Consider the following 22404-nt stretch of genomic DNA (forward strand, 5'->3'; position numbering starts at 1 on the left):
AAGGGTCCTTGCATAAAGCATCACTATCATCACCTTCACAGTTCTGCTGCCACAGAACAAGGGACGACAACATCTCAACTTGTGATTCTAGCAGGACCATATCCCAAGCCAATTATTCCCTCATCCTCTTTTATTTCCAGCCTCTCTGGTATAACAGGTAAGATTATATGAATTTTTCAATGTAGGTTCACAAATAGACACTTTGTTCTAAGAAAATTATAAATGCAACATATTGCAAAAAAAGTTATAGGTACTGTCATTGGTTACGAGAAATAAAGAGTTAAGAATTATGTAGCTCTTCCCACTCAGAGACAAACTTGGAGTTTCCTGGCAATTTAGTGATTCATATATCTTAATGTGCAAAGTTACCAACTGGCTAAAATGCAAATTCCTGGGTTCAAGCCTAGACTAGATCCAGGCAATTCAAATGCAGACAGTCCAAAACTCAAACTTTGAAAAACACCAACTTACACTACAAAAGCACTTACTTCAAATAAAACATGTGTTTATGGAAATTATAGCTCCTTTGTTTTTTCAAAGGGGGCAATGTGAGGCAATAATTCTTTAATAGTTTAAAAGTACAGGGTTGAGGAAACAAACTCAAACTGAAAGAGAAGGAAAAGTATCCAATGGGAACAATGCCTTGCTTTTACAAAGACAGAATGACGTCATACAACGTTGGGCAAAGGCAAGGCGTGGGCTATTTATTATACTAAAAGGAAGTTCCATGGACAACTGGGAGGACCACCTCTTACTCCAGTTCCATCATAGCAAGTAGAGAAAGCAGTAGTCAGCAGAGTCACGTGGCCCAAGTCTTTGTTAATATTTTCAAGCGTTAGTACTGTTCCAACTGTCCTTTACTAGGAGAAACTGATGGATTTGGGCTTCAGATTTTTAAAAAGATAGCCTTATTTTTTTTGCCACTGAGTTTAAAAACTGGACTAAATACCTAGGGTACAGAGGGAAACAGGAACACCAAAGAAATAAGGAACAGGTGCTAAACCCTAGCTCAGTTTTTGGCATTCAGATGAGAATATGAAATGTTCCTCAGAAAATCTGGAAGCACCGCAAAGGAGAAAGAAGAGAGAAAAGCTACAGAATATCTCATGTTATGCTAGGATTCTGACCCATGGAGCATCTAGGTCTTTCCTAATTAGAATAAACAGTGATATGATTCCCTACTTTAAAGAAAAAACAGCTGAAGCAATACAGTGTCTTTCACAAGAGGGGAGCACGGCCTACAGATTAATATGTGTCAGATATAGGATATCTAATGGCCTGCTTAGGGAGGTGGTGTTAATCACATTCTTTGGAAAGATCTTTTTTTCTTTTTCTTTTTCTTTTTTTCTCAGCTCACAAAAGCTGCTAGCCCTCTTGGGACGTGTGATTATCACGCTGGAAAGCTATTAGAAGAGGACGCTCATTGGAACACAAGCTCCATAAAAAAAAATTGAAAGGCCAGAAAATTTGTTTAGATCTGGAGAGAGAGCTTATCTTGCAGAGGTTCCTTTTGGGATGCCAGACATTAAACTAAGTCCTAGGAAAGTGTGTGTGTGTGATGGTGGGGCGGCGCGGGGGGTGGGGGGAACCACAATAAGGAGGCTATAACATCCAACTACTTGGAGAAAACTTGTTCTAGAATACCTGCAGTGTCTGGGCTTGTCTTTTGATCTGCATTTTTTTTTAAGCTCTTTATTGGAATATAATTGCTTTACACTCTTGTACCAGCTTTTGAGGTACACCAAAGTCAATCAGCTGTATTTATACATATACCCCCACATCCCCTCCCTCCCGCGACTCCCTCCTGCTCTCCCTGTCCTGGCCCTCTAAGGCATCACCCATCATCGAGCTGATCTCCCTTTGTGATACAGCAACTCCCCACTAGCTATCTGTTTTACAGTTGGTAGTGTACATACGTCTATGCTACTCTCTCACTTCGTCCCAGCTTCCCCTTCGCCCTCAACCCCATGTCCTCCAGTCCATTGTCTGCATCTGTATGCTTATTCTTGCCCTGTCACTGGGTTCATCAGTTTGGTCTGTATTTTAAAGAAACAAAACATGGAGGAGGTCCTTTTTTCAGCTCCCTGGGAATTATCAACGAAAGCACCACATGCCCAAAGAGGAAGGCATGAATGACTAGCAGTGTTAGTGTCAGTAGGGAGCGTTAGGAAATATCATGTTGAGCGAAAGAAAACAGGCGGTTTAGAAAGAATATGGTTCTCAGTGAGTTCAACGAAATCATGGACAATGACCGTAAAGGCAGAGACTCTATGCCTAGGTGTGAAAAGAGATTGGAAAGAATGCGAACGTTTTCTTTCAAACAGATGAAACCAGTCATGGTGTATCCAAATCTCTGACTTCATAATCTTGCTTGGTTCCTTCCACCCTGAACGCTTTCCTGCTTCTTCCTTCTCAATAGTTGCCTTCTTTTAATAATAACAGCTACAACTACCAACAACAACCAGCACTTACGTACATTTCTACTGTGTGCAGGGACATTTTATTTATATTAAATTGAATCGTAAAACTACTCTGTATTATCTTCCACATACACATTACAATGGAAACAATGGGCTAGCTCAAGGCTACACAGCAGGAAATAGCAGCGCAGGGATTTGAATGCCGGTCTGCTGGTCTCTAAAGCTGCCATTCTATTCATGGTACCAAGCAGTCCTATTAGTGTTGTGAAGATACAGACATTTACCTTTAGTGTATCCTTGTAACTCTTCTCAGTATCTTCTTAACTTTACAGGAGTATAAAAAATATATTTTAAGTAAAAAGAAGAGGCTAATTGGATGTCTAACTTTGACGGCCTAATTTTTGCTTACAGAGATGAACCACCATGTTCCTTTTTCCTGGTTTTATTAATTCTGGGCTGCTGGGACTCTTTTTATCATTAGGTCTGGAGCATCATAAGTCCTAATTCCTTAAACATCAGGTTTTAGTTCTCAAATGTACATTGAAAGCTTCAGTTTGACACATTAGAATTTTGTTTTAAGGAACTAAACCATCTGGCATATGTAATTTTGACCTCCTCGAGTTAATAAGGAAAAAGAATGTTCTGAACCAAGTTTTTCTTTCTATAATTATGACTCAGTGTTTCTAACCCAATGTAATGACCTATACTGGAAGTAAAGAAGAAGACAAAAACTGGTCACTTTCCATAGCAATTGATCACGCTGTTATTATAGAGCTGCATGGTGGTACAAATGTGTATATGGATAATTGTTGAGCTTTAAGTTCATGTAAAATCAAAGGAATCAAGGAGAGATTTCAAACTCATGAAAGATATCAAGTACACATAGGCTCTTCCAGATGAAGCACTATGAAATGCCATATGTTTCCTTCTCAGTTGGGAAAAGGGTAACCTGTGAGCCATGGGATGTCCCCCAACTAGGTTCCTTTCTCTTTCGAATGTTGTAGAAACTTTTGCCCCAGAAGGACTGGCAGGGGAGCTGGCAATCAGGGATCTCTCACCTGCCTTGCTGGCAGTTAAGTTGCTCTTCTGGCATGAGGAGAGGTGGACAAAAGGCAGCTGTGGGCAGACCCACCATCGTGAGACACTGAGCTGGGACTGAGAACGGTATTCAACTTGGTCACCTACTCTCAGGGCAGCCAGGGATGCCATGACTTGGGAGGGCTTGGAAATGGTGAAAATAAATCAGTATGCCTGCTAGGGAAGGAATAAAAGGGACAAGAGGTAAATCTGTGTATTAAATGTTTCAGTCTACTATATTCAAGTTTGGGCTGGTCTGGTGGTGGATGGTGATAGCAAGTCCTCAAGAAACTGTAAAAATATTTAAGTTGGGGTGGGATGAATTGGGAGATTGGGATTGCCATACATACATTACTAATAAGAAAAAAATATCAAATTTTACACTTTAAATACATGCAGTTTATTGTATGTCAGTTATATCTCAATAAAAGTTCTTAAAAAAATAAAACTGCTTTTGTGCGCTTTCAAGAATATGCAACAATAAGAGCTTCCTTATAACACTTCAGTAGTTACAAACACTTAATATTGAGATAGTTGTTATTTTATTGCCTTTCTCTTCCATATTCTGTAAACTCCACAAAGGCAAGATCATTTATCCCACTTTTTCTTCAGCATCATCTACGTTTGGCACATAGCAGGTGTCCAAACAATTGCTGAATAAATGAATGTATGAATGAACAAACAAATGAATTATATACAGTGATCACAGTCCTTTCAAGTACTTTTGAAATTGCAAACTATTATTTGTCACAAATAACTATTATTTGTGACAAATATTTATCTTTTTATATATATCTGCCAGTTTTCTTGAAGATGTTACTGATTATTTCTTGTTGATAAAATGTTGGTACAATTCATGAAAAGAAGCAGTAGTGTTACATAGCCCTCTCCCAATAGTACTTTCCACCCTCTTTTGAAGGCTATCTCTTTAGGAAGGATAGTGTAGCAGAAAGGGCTTGTAAAAATGCTAGTTATTATTGGAATAAAACATAGACTCAATTTTTCCACTGTTTTAACAGTTGGAAATGCTGAGATTAGATTTTTATTCAGTGAAAATAATGAAAAAAATTTGTTAGCACCCAACTTTACTTTTACACTTCTTATAGAGTTTTCTAGTCCTCCTACAATGCCAGACCTTAATACTGGGAGATACAGCAATTCAGCCCATAGACCCTTGGCTCAGGGTTGCATGAGAGATGTTGGTTATAGATTTACTGCCTTGAGTAGGGCAGTAGATCAGAGATGCTTCTTTGGAAATAATGAGTGTAATGTTGGCTAAGGAACAAAGAGGTGGAAGCGATGTGTCAGGACAAAGATGCTGAGGCAGGGAAAGCTAGAGTCTACTGAAAGGATGGTCTCAGTGCTGGGATGGAGAAGTGGGGCAGAAAAGAAGTGAGCCGAGTGGAGCCGGAAGGGATAGGATTAGGCAGGGGTCTGCCACTCTCAGCATCAGAGAAAGGTGAGGGGTTTGTTCTCTGACTCTGTATCTTACACCTAGCTGTTCCATTGGTAAAACAAGGTGGGAAACCCAACAAGAAATGCAGTGTGTTGTAATCAGCTCAGTTCTAAACTCCTGGAATCTATTAACAAAAAGGAACATACTTATTGGGGGAATCACTACTGGTAAAGGTTGGGTAGTAAAATAAATCACTATTTATTACAAGCTTCTTTTTTTTTCAGGAGTTAATTTAGACCTTTCCGCTCTAGAGTGTTTGGCTTACAGCAATGATTTTCCCTTTGTATGAACACAGGTTGGCCAATATAGGGTGTCCATCTAGAGACAGGCTGGGTGGCAGGGCGAAACCAACTTGATTTAAACATTTGCCAAAGCTCAGCCTCCACCAGAGAAAAGAATTTATTTCAATCCTACCTGAGATTCACAGGCTGCCCAAGTCTCATAAAGTCTGTCTTCCTCACATTAGCCTATAGCAAGTATCTATAGCTTTTACTATCTGTCCATATTATTTTTGTACTTAATTATATGCATCTCTATTTCAAAATTTCCTAGTCAGTGTTTTATCTGTCAATGGCATTATGAGCTAGGAGAGGGCAGATATCATATTTCAAAATCAATCTGCCCCATGCATGAAAGCACCTCCTGAAAGAAGGATATACATGGAAGTTCTGTAAACTTACTTGATGAAGTGAACTCTCATAACTGCATGTGTGATTTCTGTCCAGGGTCTCCTCCTATTGTTTCCTCTTTATTAAAAAAACATTTTGGGAGGTGCTGAGTTATGTTCAGGGTTATGCTCAAGGCTGTCCAAAAAGTAATATGAAGCCATCCTCTCTGCCTAATGCCCTAACTTTACAAACAGAAGCCACCAGCTTTCTATTCCCTAGAATACTTAGGCAGGAATGGGGATGATGCCAACCTTCCTAACCAAACTCCCCAACTATGGAAATGTAATGCATTTAGAAAAGTATCCTCTGTGGGAAATAACTGTCCTCTGTTGTCAATGCATGAACTGTGAATCAGTGTTCCTAGCTCTGAGTACGCTGATTGGTTACTATCCTGCTGTGTATTTCTGCTACTTCGGTAGCTTAAGTACTCATCAATCACTTTTATCTCCAGCTAATATAGCTTTCTTAAATTTTAAAAATGGGCGCAAACTGAATACGTATAAATATACTTTAGCTGCTTTCACAAGTAGAGCTAAGTTTGATGTTCTAATAAAGAATGGACTATGAAAAAACCCTCTTCTACCTGGGAAAGTCATTATCCTTCCCTGGGTCTGCAGCTTCAGAAAAGATGTACATAGCATGGTAAGGGACGAAGAGGATGCTAAGCCAGCCAGTCATCCAGCCAACAGCCGATCATCTCTAACAATTAATGTGATTACAGGTGTCACAGCCAGGCTGTGCCTGCATCCATCTGTCTTATAGCTACATCTGCCAAACGGTTCCTGGGTGTACCACTTATAAATCAATCAGCCTCTGACCATCTTCAGAGGAGCCGTTTTCTGCCATGGTGTAGACATAATATTGTGATAAGTTTGACCAGAAGTGAAAGCATTTCAAAAAGGAAAGGAAGTCACTTGGTTCTATTTGCTTTTATACACACTATCTCATTCAATTCCTTACAAAGACTTTATGGAGGGAGATTTTATTACCATTTTTCAAATGAGTAAGTAGGCTCAAGGAGGTAAAACAACACACTCAAGGTCACAGCCCTAGGAAGCAGGAGCATATGCAGAATTCTAGAGTGCTCAGCTTTTCTACCCCTCTGCACTAGCACTGCCAAAAATGTACAGCCAACGTATGAAGTACACATTTCTGGAAGACATGCTCCCCTAGGCAGTAAGACGAGAGTTTAGTCCATTTTTAAAGGTGGTCAGCAAAGAAGATTCCAAAACATAATTTTGGAACCAGTGGCAATATATAACAATGCTCACTGTGAGAAAATATTCCTTTCATGCAAAAAAGTCTTTTCATTTTAAATAAACAAAAATGGTATTTTGGCAATAAACGTCTATGGAGATGTTGACAAATGACCATTCTGATCCCTATGTATTTCACCCAGAAAGGAAGCTGCTGCTTAAATTAATGTATAATGCAAGAGAGATTATCCTTTGAATAGATACTGAAAACTGAATTACAAACTATGAGTATAATTTCGAAGCACCTACATCATGAAAGACGATAAATAAGCAAATGGTAATCTTTCATATTCAGCTATTTCCTGGGGAAAATTAAGGAAGAAAAGGTTGCTTCATTATAAATCACTGGAAAAAAAAGATAATTTCCTTCTTTTTGCCTATATCTCCTTACGTTATCTGCCTCATTTTCAAGTTTAAGTAAAAGGATTTTAAAAATTATATAATCTACTTTAGTATAATTTTCCATTTATTTGATGCTGATATTTTCTATTGAAACTTTCATCTCCTCTCATTTGTAATCTGAAGCTAGATTACCAAACAGGGTATAATGCAAAAAGCACTAAAATGATAGCTTAGCCTGTTTCTGAAAGAAGATATTTACAGGTGCTAGGTATCTAGGAAATTATCAAAAAGTTCCTCAAAGTTCATTTTTCCTTTAATATGTATATTTATATATAAAAGAAAAAAGATACCCTCTTAAAAGGAACACAGAATACTAAAAAGAGTTCTGGGCTAGAAGTAAGAAGACGTGATCTTTGGTCCTGGCTTGTCATTGCATGAGCAAGGGCACATCATTCGACTTCCCTCAGGCTCAGTGTCCTTGCAGGTAGAATGAAGATGTCACAAATGTCCCATTTCAACAATTGCCATGTGGTTACATTCCTTTATTCATCCAGCACTTGTCAGTGCTTATTGGATTTTTTACGGAGATGTTAAGACAGATATGATTCTGCCCCTGTCCTTGAGGAACACACAGAGGAGAGGTGTGATGTAAACTGGAATTTGGGGTTAAGTCACAGAATGCTTCTGGAAGGAGAAAGTCCTGAAGTACAAGTATGAGTTAGTGAAGAAAATGGGGAAGAAAAGAGCATCGCAGACAGAGGACACAGCATTGTGCAAAGGTAATGAGTTATGAGAGTGCAAGATGTTTGGGGACTTGCCAGTCATTCAGTTGAGGGAAACAGGAGCGGGAAAGTAAAAGCTGAGGCTGGAAATCTCAGATTAATTACAGAATCCAGATTATTGAGAATAACACATGCTGGGCAATGGATTTGCATTTTAATCCCAAAGCAATGAGTGGAGGTGAGGGGCAATGCGGGATCATGAATAGGGGAAATTCATTCTGGTTTTTGGAAAACTCACTCTGCAGGCAACGTGGACAATGGGTCAGAGGCTGGGAAACAAATTCAGAGCCCATCGTATTACATCACGTGAGAAATACAAAGACCTAAACAAGACAGTGGTGGCAAGGATGGAGAAGAAAGAACACTTGAGATGTGGTATGGAGGTAGAGCTGACAAAGCTTAATGTCTAACTAGGGGTGCATAGGAGAAAGGACTTGGTGTGAATCACAGGTTTCTGACTTGGCTGCATAAATAGTACATTACTCCACAAGATAAGAAATAAAGAAGATAAAGTAGATTTCTGGGGCCAGACAAGTCCAATTTTGGACACACTGAGCTCATTGTGCCTGTGGGTGATGTGCAGAAGGCAGCTGGACATATGAAATGCATTTTACAATGCTGTGAACTGTTCAGATGTGGATAATATGACTTGAATTCAATTCTATATTTTCAGTATGCGTATTTAACTCTTGCAAGGCCACTGGGGAAATTAGTATATGTGGTTTATTCTAAGGGCTTCAAAAAATTAAGATATCTCTCATTCTTTTACTGTATTTGTTTGTTCAACTGAAATTATTCAACTACCTACAACATCATTTCTATTGTGAGCTATCTCTGATAGTTCGTGCCTTCTTATTCATGGTCATGCAGCTGGCCTCTGGACTGGATTCAAAAGGGCTACCATGCAGATGGAGACAGAGGACAGAACTCTGGAAACTTTCTTCCATGCAACCTCACTGCTTATCACATTTTCCTTTATGCATCCTTACTTCCAGCTGCCATGGGGTCATCAAGCCTTAGCTTAAATCAAATGTCCTCTGGCTCCAGGTCCCATGATGAAAAATTTATGAAGTCCTGGACACATTACAAGTTTTACAGCTTTACAGCTGAAATCCTTCAGGTCCTCTGACCTACTGAAGGAAAAAATATGTTTTATTTTATTGGGATTCCCAAACATTCTTCTAGTGTGTACATTTTTCCTACAGAATGTGTATGTTGCTTCCAGCAATGTGTTTTATATTACCTTGAAGAGTAGGGAAGCTCTGATAGAAGGAAACAACTTGGTCTTGTTGCCAGTACGAGAGGAGAAAAAAAGCTTGCAGTTGGAAGCACGATCAAGGCTATAGATCATTAATTTGTCTCTGTCTTTGACTGAGGATACCTTATGTGAGTCAATGGCTGTATCCTAATTTATTTTAAAAATAGTTTATATTCCCAACTAATGATACATTAGCTTTGTGAGTGGGGTCTTTTTATTAACTTATACACACACAAATATATATACATATATAACATTTTTCCCCTAGAACCTTAAAATTATTGCATGTTCTTATAAAGTCCAGGATGTAGCTAACACCCTTGAATTAAACATTTCCTGGAAAACAAGCTTTGCAAATCTATGTCAAAACCTAAAGTCTCTCTCTCTTCAGGGGATTATAAGTAACACCAGTTTGGATGTGGCTTGAAAACAAGGTACCTAAATGGGCTCACCTTGACAATGAAATCTGCTGTAAGTGGTCCAGCCATCCTCAGTATCTCTTTGTCTGGAAATTTCTGGAAGTCCACACTAGAATTGTCCACAAGAAAGATGCCTGTAGAGCTCAGACTGTTTTCACCTTTAGCCCCCTGGAGGGTTTTGGTTTCCAGATCTACATAATCAAACACATGAAGAGGAGAGAAAGATATTCCCAGGGCTACCACAGACCACATGCAAGCACATCCCATGCAACAGGGTCTAGGGCTATGTCAGGGAGAAGTATCACTTTTTATATGGCTGACAAAATTGAAATGTGATAGAAACAAAATATATAGGCACCTCTGGATCACATAGGAATTTATACAGCAAATAAAATTATTTTAAAATTCACTAGCCAAGCATTCAGAGCTCCCTGTCAAAAAATCTTTGATTCCCCGGACAACTTCATTTGGATATCCTACTTTATCACAATCCTATTCTTTGGACTAAACCATCTCTCATACATATCTTATTGATTTCAGACTTTATGGTCCTCTGTCTAGAATACCCTGAGCTTTCCCTTTCGCTCTATGAGAGCCAGGATGCTTCTCTGAGTTCCTTTAGCACTCATTGTGTGACCTGATATTCATGAATTACCTTGTATTTATTTATACTTTCTGTTTACTTATTGAATTGTGCTATTGCTCAAAATGAAGAAACTACAGTGACTTAAGGACAGGGAACTAACTATCCTCTTTACTTCTCTCCCTTTTTCAAATCCTTTTTATTACTTCACTCAGTCTTGTGTACGTATATGATATTTCATAAGAACTTATGACAGAGAGAAGAACTTCTTGATTCTTGCAACATCCCAATCTGAATTTGCCCAATGACAAAGCCTAGGAAGCATCTTTTGTTTTAGGAAGTCAGAGCATGCTGGGAGGAGGGTAATTATGATATATACTTCAAAGCAGGTTAAATTCTCATGTAATTAAGTATTTTAGAGTAATTGCCAGCTGCATGAAGAAAGATGGATAAAGTCTAACAATGGGTTTCTAAGACTTGCACAAGGACCCTTGGTTTTGGCAGGGGTTCTCTGGCAGAAAGATGGGGTGCTCGGGTAGAGATCTGGGTGTCTTACCCCACATTCAATCAGAATGACTCCCCTCTTTACATTTTAAAGACGGAGGTTTTGGGGTTAAGGACAATTTTAAGGTCTCTGGAGGCCCTAAAGTACCCAATGATTTAGCACCAAGTTATTCTAGATGTTGTCTACCTCTCTGCTAGAAGTAGAGACAACTAGATGTTGTCTAAGTTCTCTACTAGAAGGAATACCAACAAGTAGAAAATGTTGGTGTCTGATTAAACGCCCTTGTACCTCAGATGAAGTCAGGTAGCCCTTCTCTGGGAGTAGGTCTGGCTTCCCTCACCTGCCCCACTGCAGAGAGGATCTCACAGAAGAATATAAGGCACATCGAGAGAACACTGGAGTGGGAGAACCACAGTGGTTGTCATCAGAGGAAAATGACAGCTCTGTATTTCCTTCCTCTAGCCTTCCCGCCTCCAGCTGCCTTCCATGCATTTGCATTAATTTTTGGAAGTATCTTCAGGACACAAATTAACTTAGCTTTGGAAAACTCTTGGAAAGTCTGAGCATCTGATTCAGTTTTATCACCGGGCCTCCTAGATGTCCTTCCCAAGGTACTTCTGATTAAAGATGAGCTGGGCCTGGATAGACTGTCTACTCTTTTTCTGGTTTGGCCCTAAATATTTAAGGTTAGTCCCATATTGGGCCATCTTCTGGGAGTGAAGGGTAAAAGGGCTGCAAAAAAAACAAGGCATCATTTATTTACACATTCGTTTTGCTGAGTTATATTCCAAATACAAAAACAAAACAGAAACTTCCTTAGTTATGTATATGTTATCAACAGTATGCCTGCTGGCGGAAAAAGCAGACTCCATTTTGCTTTTCATCACTTATGTATATCATCTGAAGCGTTACCTGTCAAATCCTAGAGCAATTAAATCGAACAAGGCCAATTCTTCAGCTTCTTAGTGATCATATAATTAGGAAGTCTGGGAGGGCATTACATTTATAAAAATGAATTTCCATCTTGTATCTATTCCTTTGGGTTCTTTCTTCTGCAATGAGGAGTAAGCCCCCGCCTTGGTGATAAATTGGTCTAGATGTTTTATTTTAGCCTCTCACTGCATAGAAAAATACTGTTTTTGACTGAGGTTGTTATACCAGCAGTTAATTCTGTCCAATCCTCAAGGGGAAAAACAAATCATCTGAATGGTAACAGTGTACACACATACATCATCCTTTGAAATGTGAACAATATACTTCTGGGGGTTGTTCAGGGTTAGAAAAGGAGTTGGATCCATATAAGGTGACTTCCCAGCATCTTTTGACTTTCCTGAACTGTACCTTACTTATTCCTTTACGTCACATGACCTCTCAAATCCCACCTTTCCCATGAAATGTACTTATTTTTATTTTTAGAAAGACTTCAGGAGGCTATCTGAACTTTCACAGGCTCCAATTTGTCTCCCTCTTGTTTGTCTTTCTGGAATGATTTCATTTATAATCCAATTGCCAAAAGATAATGCTTGCTACCTAAATTGGCTTCTTAGGCATGTGTGTGGGAGGGAAGAGAGAGCAGAAGATGATAGATGGCTTTGGAGGAACTGAGGAACAATCACAGCGGAGGAGATCAGAAATGCTCAAGAGACCAACTGAAGCGAAGTCTTTCAGTGAAAGTGAATTTTGCAGAAAATCTAGCATATCTTCTCCTATGCCCTCCCTGGCTTATAGCCTGTAATTTTCTGCTTGTAATTTACAGGTCTATATCTAAACAGAACTACCTGGTAATAAAAAAAAGATGCGACTGTGTACTGCTGGCTTGGCATGAATGAAGATCAATTCTTGCACAAACTCTGGTGGGACCATGCTACCATTGGATCTTTGGGGTTACAATTACCCTTCAATCCTAAATTCCAAAAGCTATCTTCAAGATGTTAGGGTCTTGCATTGTCTCTACTACATGGGATGCTGAACTAGACTACATGGTTCTCTTTAAATGCCCATAGGATTAAGATTGTTTGGAGTTTCTATGTTCCCCTAAATTGATAAAGTAATGGAGCATGAGAGTAGGAATTAAAAGAGAAAGAATGAAGGAGAGGGAGGGAAGGTTGAAAGAAGAAGAAGAAAGAGGTGAGGCAAGGCAAAGATTGAGATTGACTGGAAAGGAAGAAGAGAGAGAATGAGAAATAATATTCACGAAGTCATAAACACATGCTTAACTCATGAACAACCTATTGGGAGCATCAATTTTGTATCTTTCAGGACGACTGTGGTTAGAGGTAATTAGCGCAGAGGTTTCTGCTATCTCCCAGGCAAGCAAAAGATAAACAGAAGCACTCAAAATATCATATTATAGTAGAGGATTAAGATGTATATTTCTGAATCTTAATTTTTTCTGGGAGCAAAAAATAATAATGACTAAAATTCCCAGTACCCAAAGGACAACAACTGAATTTACTTACACAAGTGATCAGGTCCTTTTAATACAAGGCGAATATGTCTGCTTCCATAGGGAATAGCAACCACTGTGTCATCCACTAGAAAGAAACAAAGTAGAATCTTAATTTATCACATAATTTGATACAAAATTACTGACTGTCTCCTATAATAAAGGCACTGATTTACATACACCCTCCAAAGATAATCTTTTTAAAACATGTTTAAAATGTGAACACCAATATATGGGAATCAAAATTTCCACTTTCTTCAAAATAAAATATGCCCAAAAAGCTGGTCATTGGCTAACTCATGGGGCACCTGGCCTTTGAAAAAAATACACGAATTTTGATGTGTTGAAAAATGGATTTGCAAGTGTTCGTTTCTGATTTTAAAACCTGGTCTTCTATCAGATTTCTCTAGACTGGAGCAATTGTGTAGAATTACAAAGAGAAAATAAATTCTAATGCTCAAAGAAGGACTTTATTATACCAAAATCTGGATTGCTCTCTAGCAAAGTAATTGTCTTGGATGAGTAGCACAGATAAGAATAGAAGACAATATATTTGTATTTTTTAAACTTTCCGGGGCAGAAGTCATGCTTTCCAGTTCCTTTACACTATACACTATCCTCTACACTATCTACATGTAATACTGTATAGAGTGAGTGTCCCACCGTTATTAACATTCCCCTGACAACTCCCTCTTTATTTTGAAAATTTTAAAAAATTGACTGAATTAAAGATTACTTAAAAAATTGTTAAATTTTCATCCTACTTGAAAATTCAGCCACAATTCAATGGATGCACTCCCCAAATCTACATCTGTTAAGAAATCAGAGGTGCATTACATGCATCCCAAACACATTACAAGCATTCTTATTTAGAACTCTATTTGTGATAATAATACCTTATATTTACATAAAAGGTATGTAAGGACTGAAGAGTTTCACTTTCCCCTAAAATACACTATTTATTCCTTCACCCCAAACTTGTAATACGGGAAAGAGGAGGCTACCATCCCAATTTTATGACAAAGAAATGAAGCCTCTGAGAAGTGTAATAAGTCGCCCAAAGTCAAAGAGCCGGAGGGCCTTACAGAAGACAAGGGAAAGGCAGGTATTTTTAAACTTGCCAGCATATTCAGAAGCTCTGTGGGATTCTCTGTTTCACATATATGTTTCTAATATATACATTACCATCCTATCACTGGAAGAATTTCATTTAAATAAAAGAATCCCCAAAGCTAGCCAATTTCTCTGAACCTTAACAGTATCATCCTGTCTTTGGGAGAATTTAATTTCAATAAATGAATTTCAGAAGTTCCCTAACTTCTCTGATTCTTAGTTTCTCTGTTTGTAAAACAGGGAAAACAACACTTACCATATAATATTGTTATGAACATATATAAGTATGGCTATAGATACGTATACCATATATAGATCTGTAGCCTGGAACATAGTATGTATTTTGTAAATATCATTTTCTCTCTCTGTTCCAGGTTTCCTTAAGGACAGGAACTGAAATAATGTTTATTTTGATGATGTTTTTAAATGCTCCAAAGCCCCAAGCCCATAGCCAGCTGAATGAGAAAGAAGAATCATATGTTCTCAATTCCTTTCCTAAAAGGTTACATTTATCAAGTTTTCTACAATACTGAATATTCTACACACACTACAACCTTTTAGCTGTTTTTAACGTCAGGGATTGTTAAAGAAAAGGCTGAATTTCAGATAACTAAGATTTTGTGGCATAGAAGAAAAAATACCTAAGGGAAATATAGAAAAGGAACAACAAATGTTCAGACTGGGGCCACAGAGCTGTAAATGTCTTTCACAAAGACATGGGTTTTTAAGTTTACAAAAGAAATTCAAAGCAGTTAAAACAATGCGATTTCTAGAAATAGAAAGTCTTTGTTTATCCACAGGTCAAGTAAAGTGCAAGTAAAAGGAAGGCTTTCTGTTTGGCCCTGCAATGCTCAGCAGCGGGCTTCTGGCCCCCGCGCAGCTCAGGCAGCCTCCCTCTTGTTCTGTCCAGAAGCGACGCGCATTCCACACGCTGGGGCATTAACGCAAGCTTTTGGCTGACACAGTCGCCTTTGTATACTCCCCGAGGAAGATGGGGAGGAACCTAGAAGGTGGTTGGGGGAAGAGGGTAGGATGGAGAGAGGAGACCAGGCAAGAATGGAATGTCTCCAGATGCCTCTCTGCACTTGCCAAGTCAAAGAGAAATACAGAGAACTCAGGCTGGTGCCAACTTGCACGGTCAGCAGTGCACAGCACCAGACGTAGGAAGAGTCATGGCCTATTCTTCTGTGGTTCTATAAAAGGCTAAGAGATAACTGGCAGGTCATCAGGCAATCAGCAAATTCATTATTTTATTCCATAGATATTTTTTGAGTGTCTCCTAGGGTCAGGCTTCACACTAGGTAACACATAAGCAGTGACAAAGAAGACAAAGCATCAGCCCTACAAGATGGTTCCTGAAAAAGGGACCTAAGATAAAATATGCAAGGAAATATCACAAAGTATACCCCAATCATGGAAATTCACAAGCACATTAAGTAGTTTCTTAGGATCCCTGAATCAAAGAAATCCATTTCACTGTATTTAACTCAGGGTGTTCCCAATGTGTTTACCCAGGGAAACAATCTCTTATATATCCTTTTCATACCAGCTGATGCAGCTCAGAATATACTTTAAGATATGGTGCTCTTCATTTGACAAAAAGCGAGATAGGAAAAAAAACTAATTTTATTTGCTGCCTGTTGATAAAAAGCCAGTCTCTGAGTTACAGATGTATTAATAATTGTCTCATTCGTGATAAATTCTCAATGACTAGGGATGGGTTGGAAGATTCTTTAACTTGCCATCTGACACAGTATTGTGCACAGTGACGTGTTTAAGACACTGGAGAAGAGGGTGTGGAGAAAAAGGAACCGCCTACACTGTTGGTGGGAGTATGAACTGGTGTGGCCACTAGGGAGAACAGTATGGAGGTTCCTTAAAAACTAAAAATAGAGCTACCATGTGATCCAGCAATCCCACTCCTGACATACATGGGAGAAAACCATAATTCGAAAAGACACATGCACCCCAACATTCATTGCAGCACTATTTACAATAGCCAAGACATGGAAGCAACCTAATGTCCATTGACAAAGGAATGGATAAAGAAGATGTGATGCATATATACAAAGGAATATTACTCAGCCATAAAAAAGAAGGAAATAATGCCATTTGCAGCAACATGGATGAACTTAGAGATCATCATGTTAAGTGAAGTAAATCAGATAGAGAAAAACAAATATCATGTGATATCACTTATATGTGGAATCTAAAAATATGATAAAAATGAATTGATTTACAATGCAGAAATAGACTCACAGACATAGAAAACAAACTTATGGTTACTGAAGGGGATAGTTGGGTGGGGTGGGGAAGAGATAAATTTGGAGTTTGGGATTAACATATATACACTACTATATATAAAACAGATAAACAACAAGGACCTACTGTATAGCACAGGGAGCTACATTCAATATCTTGTAATAATCTATAATGAAAAAGAATCTGAAAAAGAATATATATATGTGTAAATGAATCACATTGTTGTATGCCTGAAACTAACACAACATTGTAAATTAACTGTACTTCAATTTAAAAAATGGTAAATAAAAGACACTGGAGAATATGTGAGAAGGCTGGTCTCATCACCTGCCTCCTCAATGATGAATTCAGTTGGTATGTCTGGCAAGGCAGATAGCTACATTCTCACTCCCTGTGCTGTGTATTCCTTGGGTGACCTTCCTACAAAGGCATACTGCTTTATGATCAAATGAATCTGCTCCAATATTTTCTGGCTTTGTTGACACAACCATGATGCCAATCATCAGAACATATTTCTAGGTTATTAATCAACAATTCTGAAAGACCTGCTTCAGAAACTAGATAACCTGTTTCTCAGTTAAATGGACAAGCTGGCCATGGGAATCATAAATTCTGTTATTTCACATATATTAGATGCAAAACCCCTTTCTCAAGGAAACTGTCCTCAAGGATTGTACCTAAAATATTTCTTCAAAAATCTATGGCTGTGCATAGAGTCCACATCTTCCTATAAACATTTTAGATTTGTTTTTAATTTTATCTGTGGATTTATTAGTGTGATTTATTGCTGTATCAGAGGAAAATGACAATAATAATTTTTGAAGACAGGATTTCCTATTCTGATAGCTGAGTTTGTCTTATTTTTAGACTTGTTGGTAAGTTCATGTTTTTAAAGACTCTTCTAAGCCTACGAGGCTGATACCTAATCTTATTATCATTTTCTAAATGAAAGAGGCATTGTTAATATAGTTAATAAAAAAATAGTCTGTGCATGGAAGCAACTTAAATGTCCCTTGACAGATGAATGGAAAAAGAAGATGTGAAATACACACATCTTAACTCACACCCCCCCGCCCCGCCCCCACCAAGGAATACTACTCAGTCACAAAAAGAAGGAAATAATGCCATTTGCAGCAACATGGATGGACCTAGAGATTGTCATACCAACTGAAATAAGTCAGACAGAAAGACAAATACCATATGATATCACTTACATGTAGAATCTAAAGTATGATACAAATGAACTTATTTACAAAACAGAAGCAGACTCACAGATGTAGAAAACAAACTTATTACTAAGGGGGAAAGGGGGGTGGAGATGGGATAAATTAGGAGTTTGGGATGTGCAGATATAAACTACTATGTATAAAATAGATAAATAACAAGGCCCTACTGTATAGCACAGGGAACTATATTATATACCCTGTAATAAGCCATAATAGAAAAGAATATGAAAAAGAATATGTATATATATATATAAAATATATATAATCTGAAAAAGAATATATATGTGTGTGTATATATATAACTAAGAATACATATACATATATATGTGTGTATATTATATATACATATATATGAAACTTTGCTGTACACCAGAAACTAACACAATATTGTAAATCAACTACACTTCAATAAAAATTAGTCTGCCAACCTCGAGGAGGTTTGAATGGTATATTTTTTTCTCTTCATGACAACTTTATTACTCTTAAAATATATAAAATAAACTAAGGTGAAACTAAGAATTTGAGCCCTTCAAATCCCTCCGCTCCCCATTGTTTGTAATGGATCATCACCATCACGCACTTGCATAATGGATGCTGTGGACTAGACAGGCCAAACAGTGCCGCCTCCTCTCCAGTTGAGCAACTTCATCCTCACAGTTGCCTAGACCAAAAATTTTGGAGTCACCCTTGATCTGACTTTACCTCTAATCAGATAGAAAATCCTATTGTCACTAGAGTCAAAATACCATATTTAATCAATTCTAAGAGGAACAACATTTCACGGTTTAGCATATATAAAATCAGAATGCACCTCACAATAAATAGTGTTTATATTCTCTCTCATGGAGGTAGTAATCCTGTCATAGTTTTCTTTGCCTGCACAGATGCCTGCATCAAAACAGGCAATACAACAAATTTGCAAAATGCGTGTCAGTAGCTTGGAAGATGTGAAGACAATAGCAGAACACAGTATTTAATCTCTTGAAATCAAATGGTTGTGAGGGTTGTAGGGAGATGAAGAATCAGAAGCGCTTCACATTCTTTTTACACACACACACACTCACACGTATAACTGAGTCAGTTTGCTGTACAGCAGAGATTGGCACAACGTTGTAAATCAACTATTCTTCAATTAAAAAAAAAAAGAAATGCTCAACAACATTGCCAAAGTGGGAGCCAAAAGCAGGCTACGTCTACATAATTGCAAACCTGAATCAAGAGCCCAGTATAAAGACTGATGCTTCCTGTCAAGATGAAGGAACAGGGCCTAGACTTAATCTCCTGCCTGAAACAATCAAAAAGTCAGAAAAAATTATATAAAACGCTGGCTTTCAAGACACTGGATATCAAGCAAAGAAGGACAGTGATTCCTGAGACTCAGGAAACATGAGGTGAACCTTATCACTGCCTCAGCCTTCTGCCTTGAAAGACTTCCCAGGTCATCCATGGAAGTGGGAACTTGGATAGAGCCTGGTGGATTGCCTGAGTTGAGGAGACAAAGCTAAGGGTCTAAAGAGATCAAGGTGGCTAGAGTTTAAAGGACAGGTTATCTCTCTGTGTCCAGAGAGGACAGAGTGACATAGAGACAACTCTGGAGATTTAAGAGCATTCCCTTCAGGTATTCAGCAGCATCAACATACTAATCAGTACATGTGTGTGAAAAAACAATCTGAGGCCAGAAAGAGAACCACGCAGATAGGGCCACACAAATAGAACCCATACATATAGGACTGGGAATAGTATCTTATCCCAGCAGCTAGGCTGGAAAACTTAATAACTCATGGGACATCGAGTACTTAGAAGGGTCTTATCTCAGTAGCAGGGCACAATTACCACTAATCCAAACATGGCTTTGATCCCGTCTACCAAATTTTAAGACTCCAAAGGATCAAACTGATTCCAAGTAACTTAACCACTTCTAGAACAAAAGTCAGTAGTATTTATAGGAATACAAAAATATCTAGGATCCAAGAAAAAAGTTTCAACGTCTGAAATCAGGTCAAAAATTACCCAGCATGCAAAGAAATCCCCCCACATACACCTTATACTTGAAAAGAAAAATCGATCAATTAAAACAGAGATGAGACATTAAAATAGTTACTGTAATTCTACTCCATATGTTGGAAAGGTTAAATAGAAAAAAAAAATCTCCAGGCCCAGAGAATCTGGTGAATACTACCAAGCATTTAAAGAAGAAATAACATCAATCCTACACATTCTGTTCCATTAAACAGAAGAAAAGGGATCATACTTTCCAACTCATGGTATGAGGTAAGCACCACGTTGATACCAACACCAGACAAAGATGGTACAAAAAAAGACACTATAGACAACTTTTTCTTATGAACATAGATGTAAAAAAACCAAAAGCAATATACTGGCAAATCAAATCCAGTATCCTATATAAAGAATAATACACTATGATTCAGTAGAGTTTACCCCAGGAATGCAAGGTTGCTTCTTTATTTGAAAATCAATTAATGTTCTCCATTACAATAAAAGTCTAAGGAACATTTGTGTGATCATATCAATTGAGGCAGAAAAAGCGTTTGACAAAATTCAACGTGCATTCATGGTAATAATGTTCAGCAAGTTAGGAACAGCAGAGAATTTCCTCAAGGTGATAAAGGGCATCTACAAAGAGCCTACACTCACATCATACTTAATGGTGAGAAATTGAAGCTCTCCCTCTTAAGACTGGCAGTAAGGTAAGAATATCTACTCTTGCCACTTCTGCTCAACACTGTATTGGATATCCTTGCCAGTACACTAAGGCTATAAATAAGTGGTTTGCAAATTGAAAAGGAGAAAGTAAAACCATCTTTATTTGCAAACAACAATTGTTTACATAGAAAATTAAAGAACTCTCAGAATAAATGAGTTTAGCAAGTTTGTAAAATACATGGCCAAGAATAAACTAGCAATACATAACTGGAAACTGAAATACAAAATATGATGCCATTTGTAATAGCTGCAAAATAATGAAAGAGGTATAAATCTAACCAAAATATATACTTGAAAACTGAGGAAGGCTGATGAAGAAATCAAAGAAGACCTAAATAAATGAATAGATATGAAATGCTCATAGATTAAAATATCTTGACATATTAAAGATGTAAATTCCGTCCAAATTAACCTGTAGAGTTAATAAGATTATAATAAAAATCCCAGTATGATTTTTTTGTATATTTATATTGATACATGGACAAACAGATTATATGGAAAGTCAAAGGAATTAGTATAGAATAGCTAAAATGAGTGTGAAAAGGAGAATAAAGTTAGGAAAATCATATTACCTGATTTTAAGACTTTAAAGCTACAGTAACTAAGACAATGTGGTACTGGTGAAGGGATCAACACATAGATTAGAATAGAGAGGCCAGGAATAGACCTGCAGAATAATGGCCAATGAATTTTTGATAGTTTAAAAGGCAATTCAAGGGAGAAAAGATCATCTTTTCAACAAATGGCTGAAAGAATTGAACATCCTTATACAAAAAAAAAAATGTAACCTAGATATAAAACATATAAAAATTAACTGAAAATGGGTCATAGATCTAAAGGTAAAATATAAAACTATAACACTTTTAGGAGAAAACTTTGTGACCTGGGATTAGGCAAGGGGTTCTTAGACATGACATTAAAGGCACAATCCCTGGAAACAAAAAATGATAAACTGGCTTTCACCAAAATTAAAAACTTTTGCTTTGTAAAAGGTAATGTTGCCAATTCTGAAAAAAGAAGGTACCTACTGACAGAAAATATCTTTAAGTCACATATCCAACAAACGACTTGCTCTCAGAACACGTAAACTCTCAAAACTCAACAGTAGGAAACCAAACAACCTGTTTTAAAAATTGGCAAATGACTTGAATAAACACTACATCAAAGAGTAAATAAGCATGTGTGTGACCAGCAGAATAATTCCCTGCCCCTCCTCCTGCCAAAGATGTCCATATCCTAATACCGAGAACCTACAAATATGTTACATCGAAAGGGGGAATTAAGGTTGCTGATGAAATTAAGCTTGCTAATCAGCTCACCTTAAAATAAAAAGAGTATCCTAGACTATCCGGGTAGGCACAATGTAATCACAAGCCTTCTTTAAACTGGAGGAGGGAGGCAGAAGAGGTCATTGAAGTCAGAAAGATCTGAAGATGCTATGTTGCTGGCTTTGAAGATGTCAAGGCATGCAGATAGCCTCCAGAAGCTGGAAAATCAAAATCAATGAAAATGTATTCTCCCCTAGAGCCTCCAGAAGAAACACAGTCCTGCTAACACCTTGATTTCGGTTCAGCAAGACCCACTTTAGACTTCTGAGTCTCCAGAACTGTAAAATAATTGTGCTGCCTTAAGCTACTAAATTTGTGTTAATCTGTTACAGCAGCAACTGGAAACTAATACAACCTGAGAGGATGTTCAAAATCATAGCCATTGGGAGAATGCAAATGAAAACAATGACGAGATGCCATTATACACCAATTAAAATGGCTAAAATGAAAACCACTGACAATATCAAATGCTGGCAAGAATGTAGAGCAAGTGAAACTCTCATATATTGCCGGTGGAAATGCAAATAGTAGAACACTCA

General features: G+C 37.8%; 1 protein-coding gene across 9 annotated transcripts in view; it reads right to left on the reverse strand.

Moving 5' to 3' along the window:
- The window catches only part of ADAMTSL1 (ADAMTS like 1), a 953154-nt gene that overhangs the window by 248192 nt on the left and 682558 nt on the right, over nucleotides 1-22404 (reverse strand). For 8 of the 9 annotated variants that reach the window (XR_009051238.1, XR_009051237.1, XM_057720944.1 and 5 more), the window contains 2 exons: nucleotides 13226-13300; nucleotides 9712-9869 (listed from right to left, as the gene is read on the reverse strand). Coding sequence is in view for 7 of the 9 variants with exons in the window: in XM_057720944.1 (XP_057576927.1) it covers nucleotides 9712-9869; nucleotides 13226-13300 (233 nt within the window). In the remaining 2 variants the exon portion in view is untranslated. Of the gene's footprint in view, nucleotides 1-9711; nucleotides 9870-11054; nucleotides 11160-13225; nucleotides 13301-22404 lie in introns of those variants that run through there. The other variant, XM_057720950.1, reaches the window with a different exon arrangement.

The sequence above is a fragment of the Hippopotamus amphibius genome, chromosome 2 (assembly GCF_030028045.1).
Source record: "Hippopotamus amphibius kiboko isolate mHipAmp2 chromosome 2, mHipAmp2.hap2, whole genome shotgun sequence".
Lineage (NCBI taxonomy): Eukaryota > Metazoa > Chordata > Mammalia > Artiodactyla > Hippopotamidae > Hippopotamus > Hippopotamus amphibius.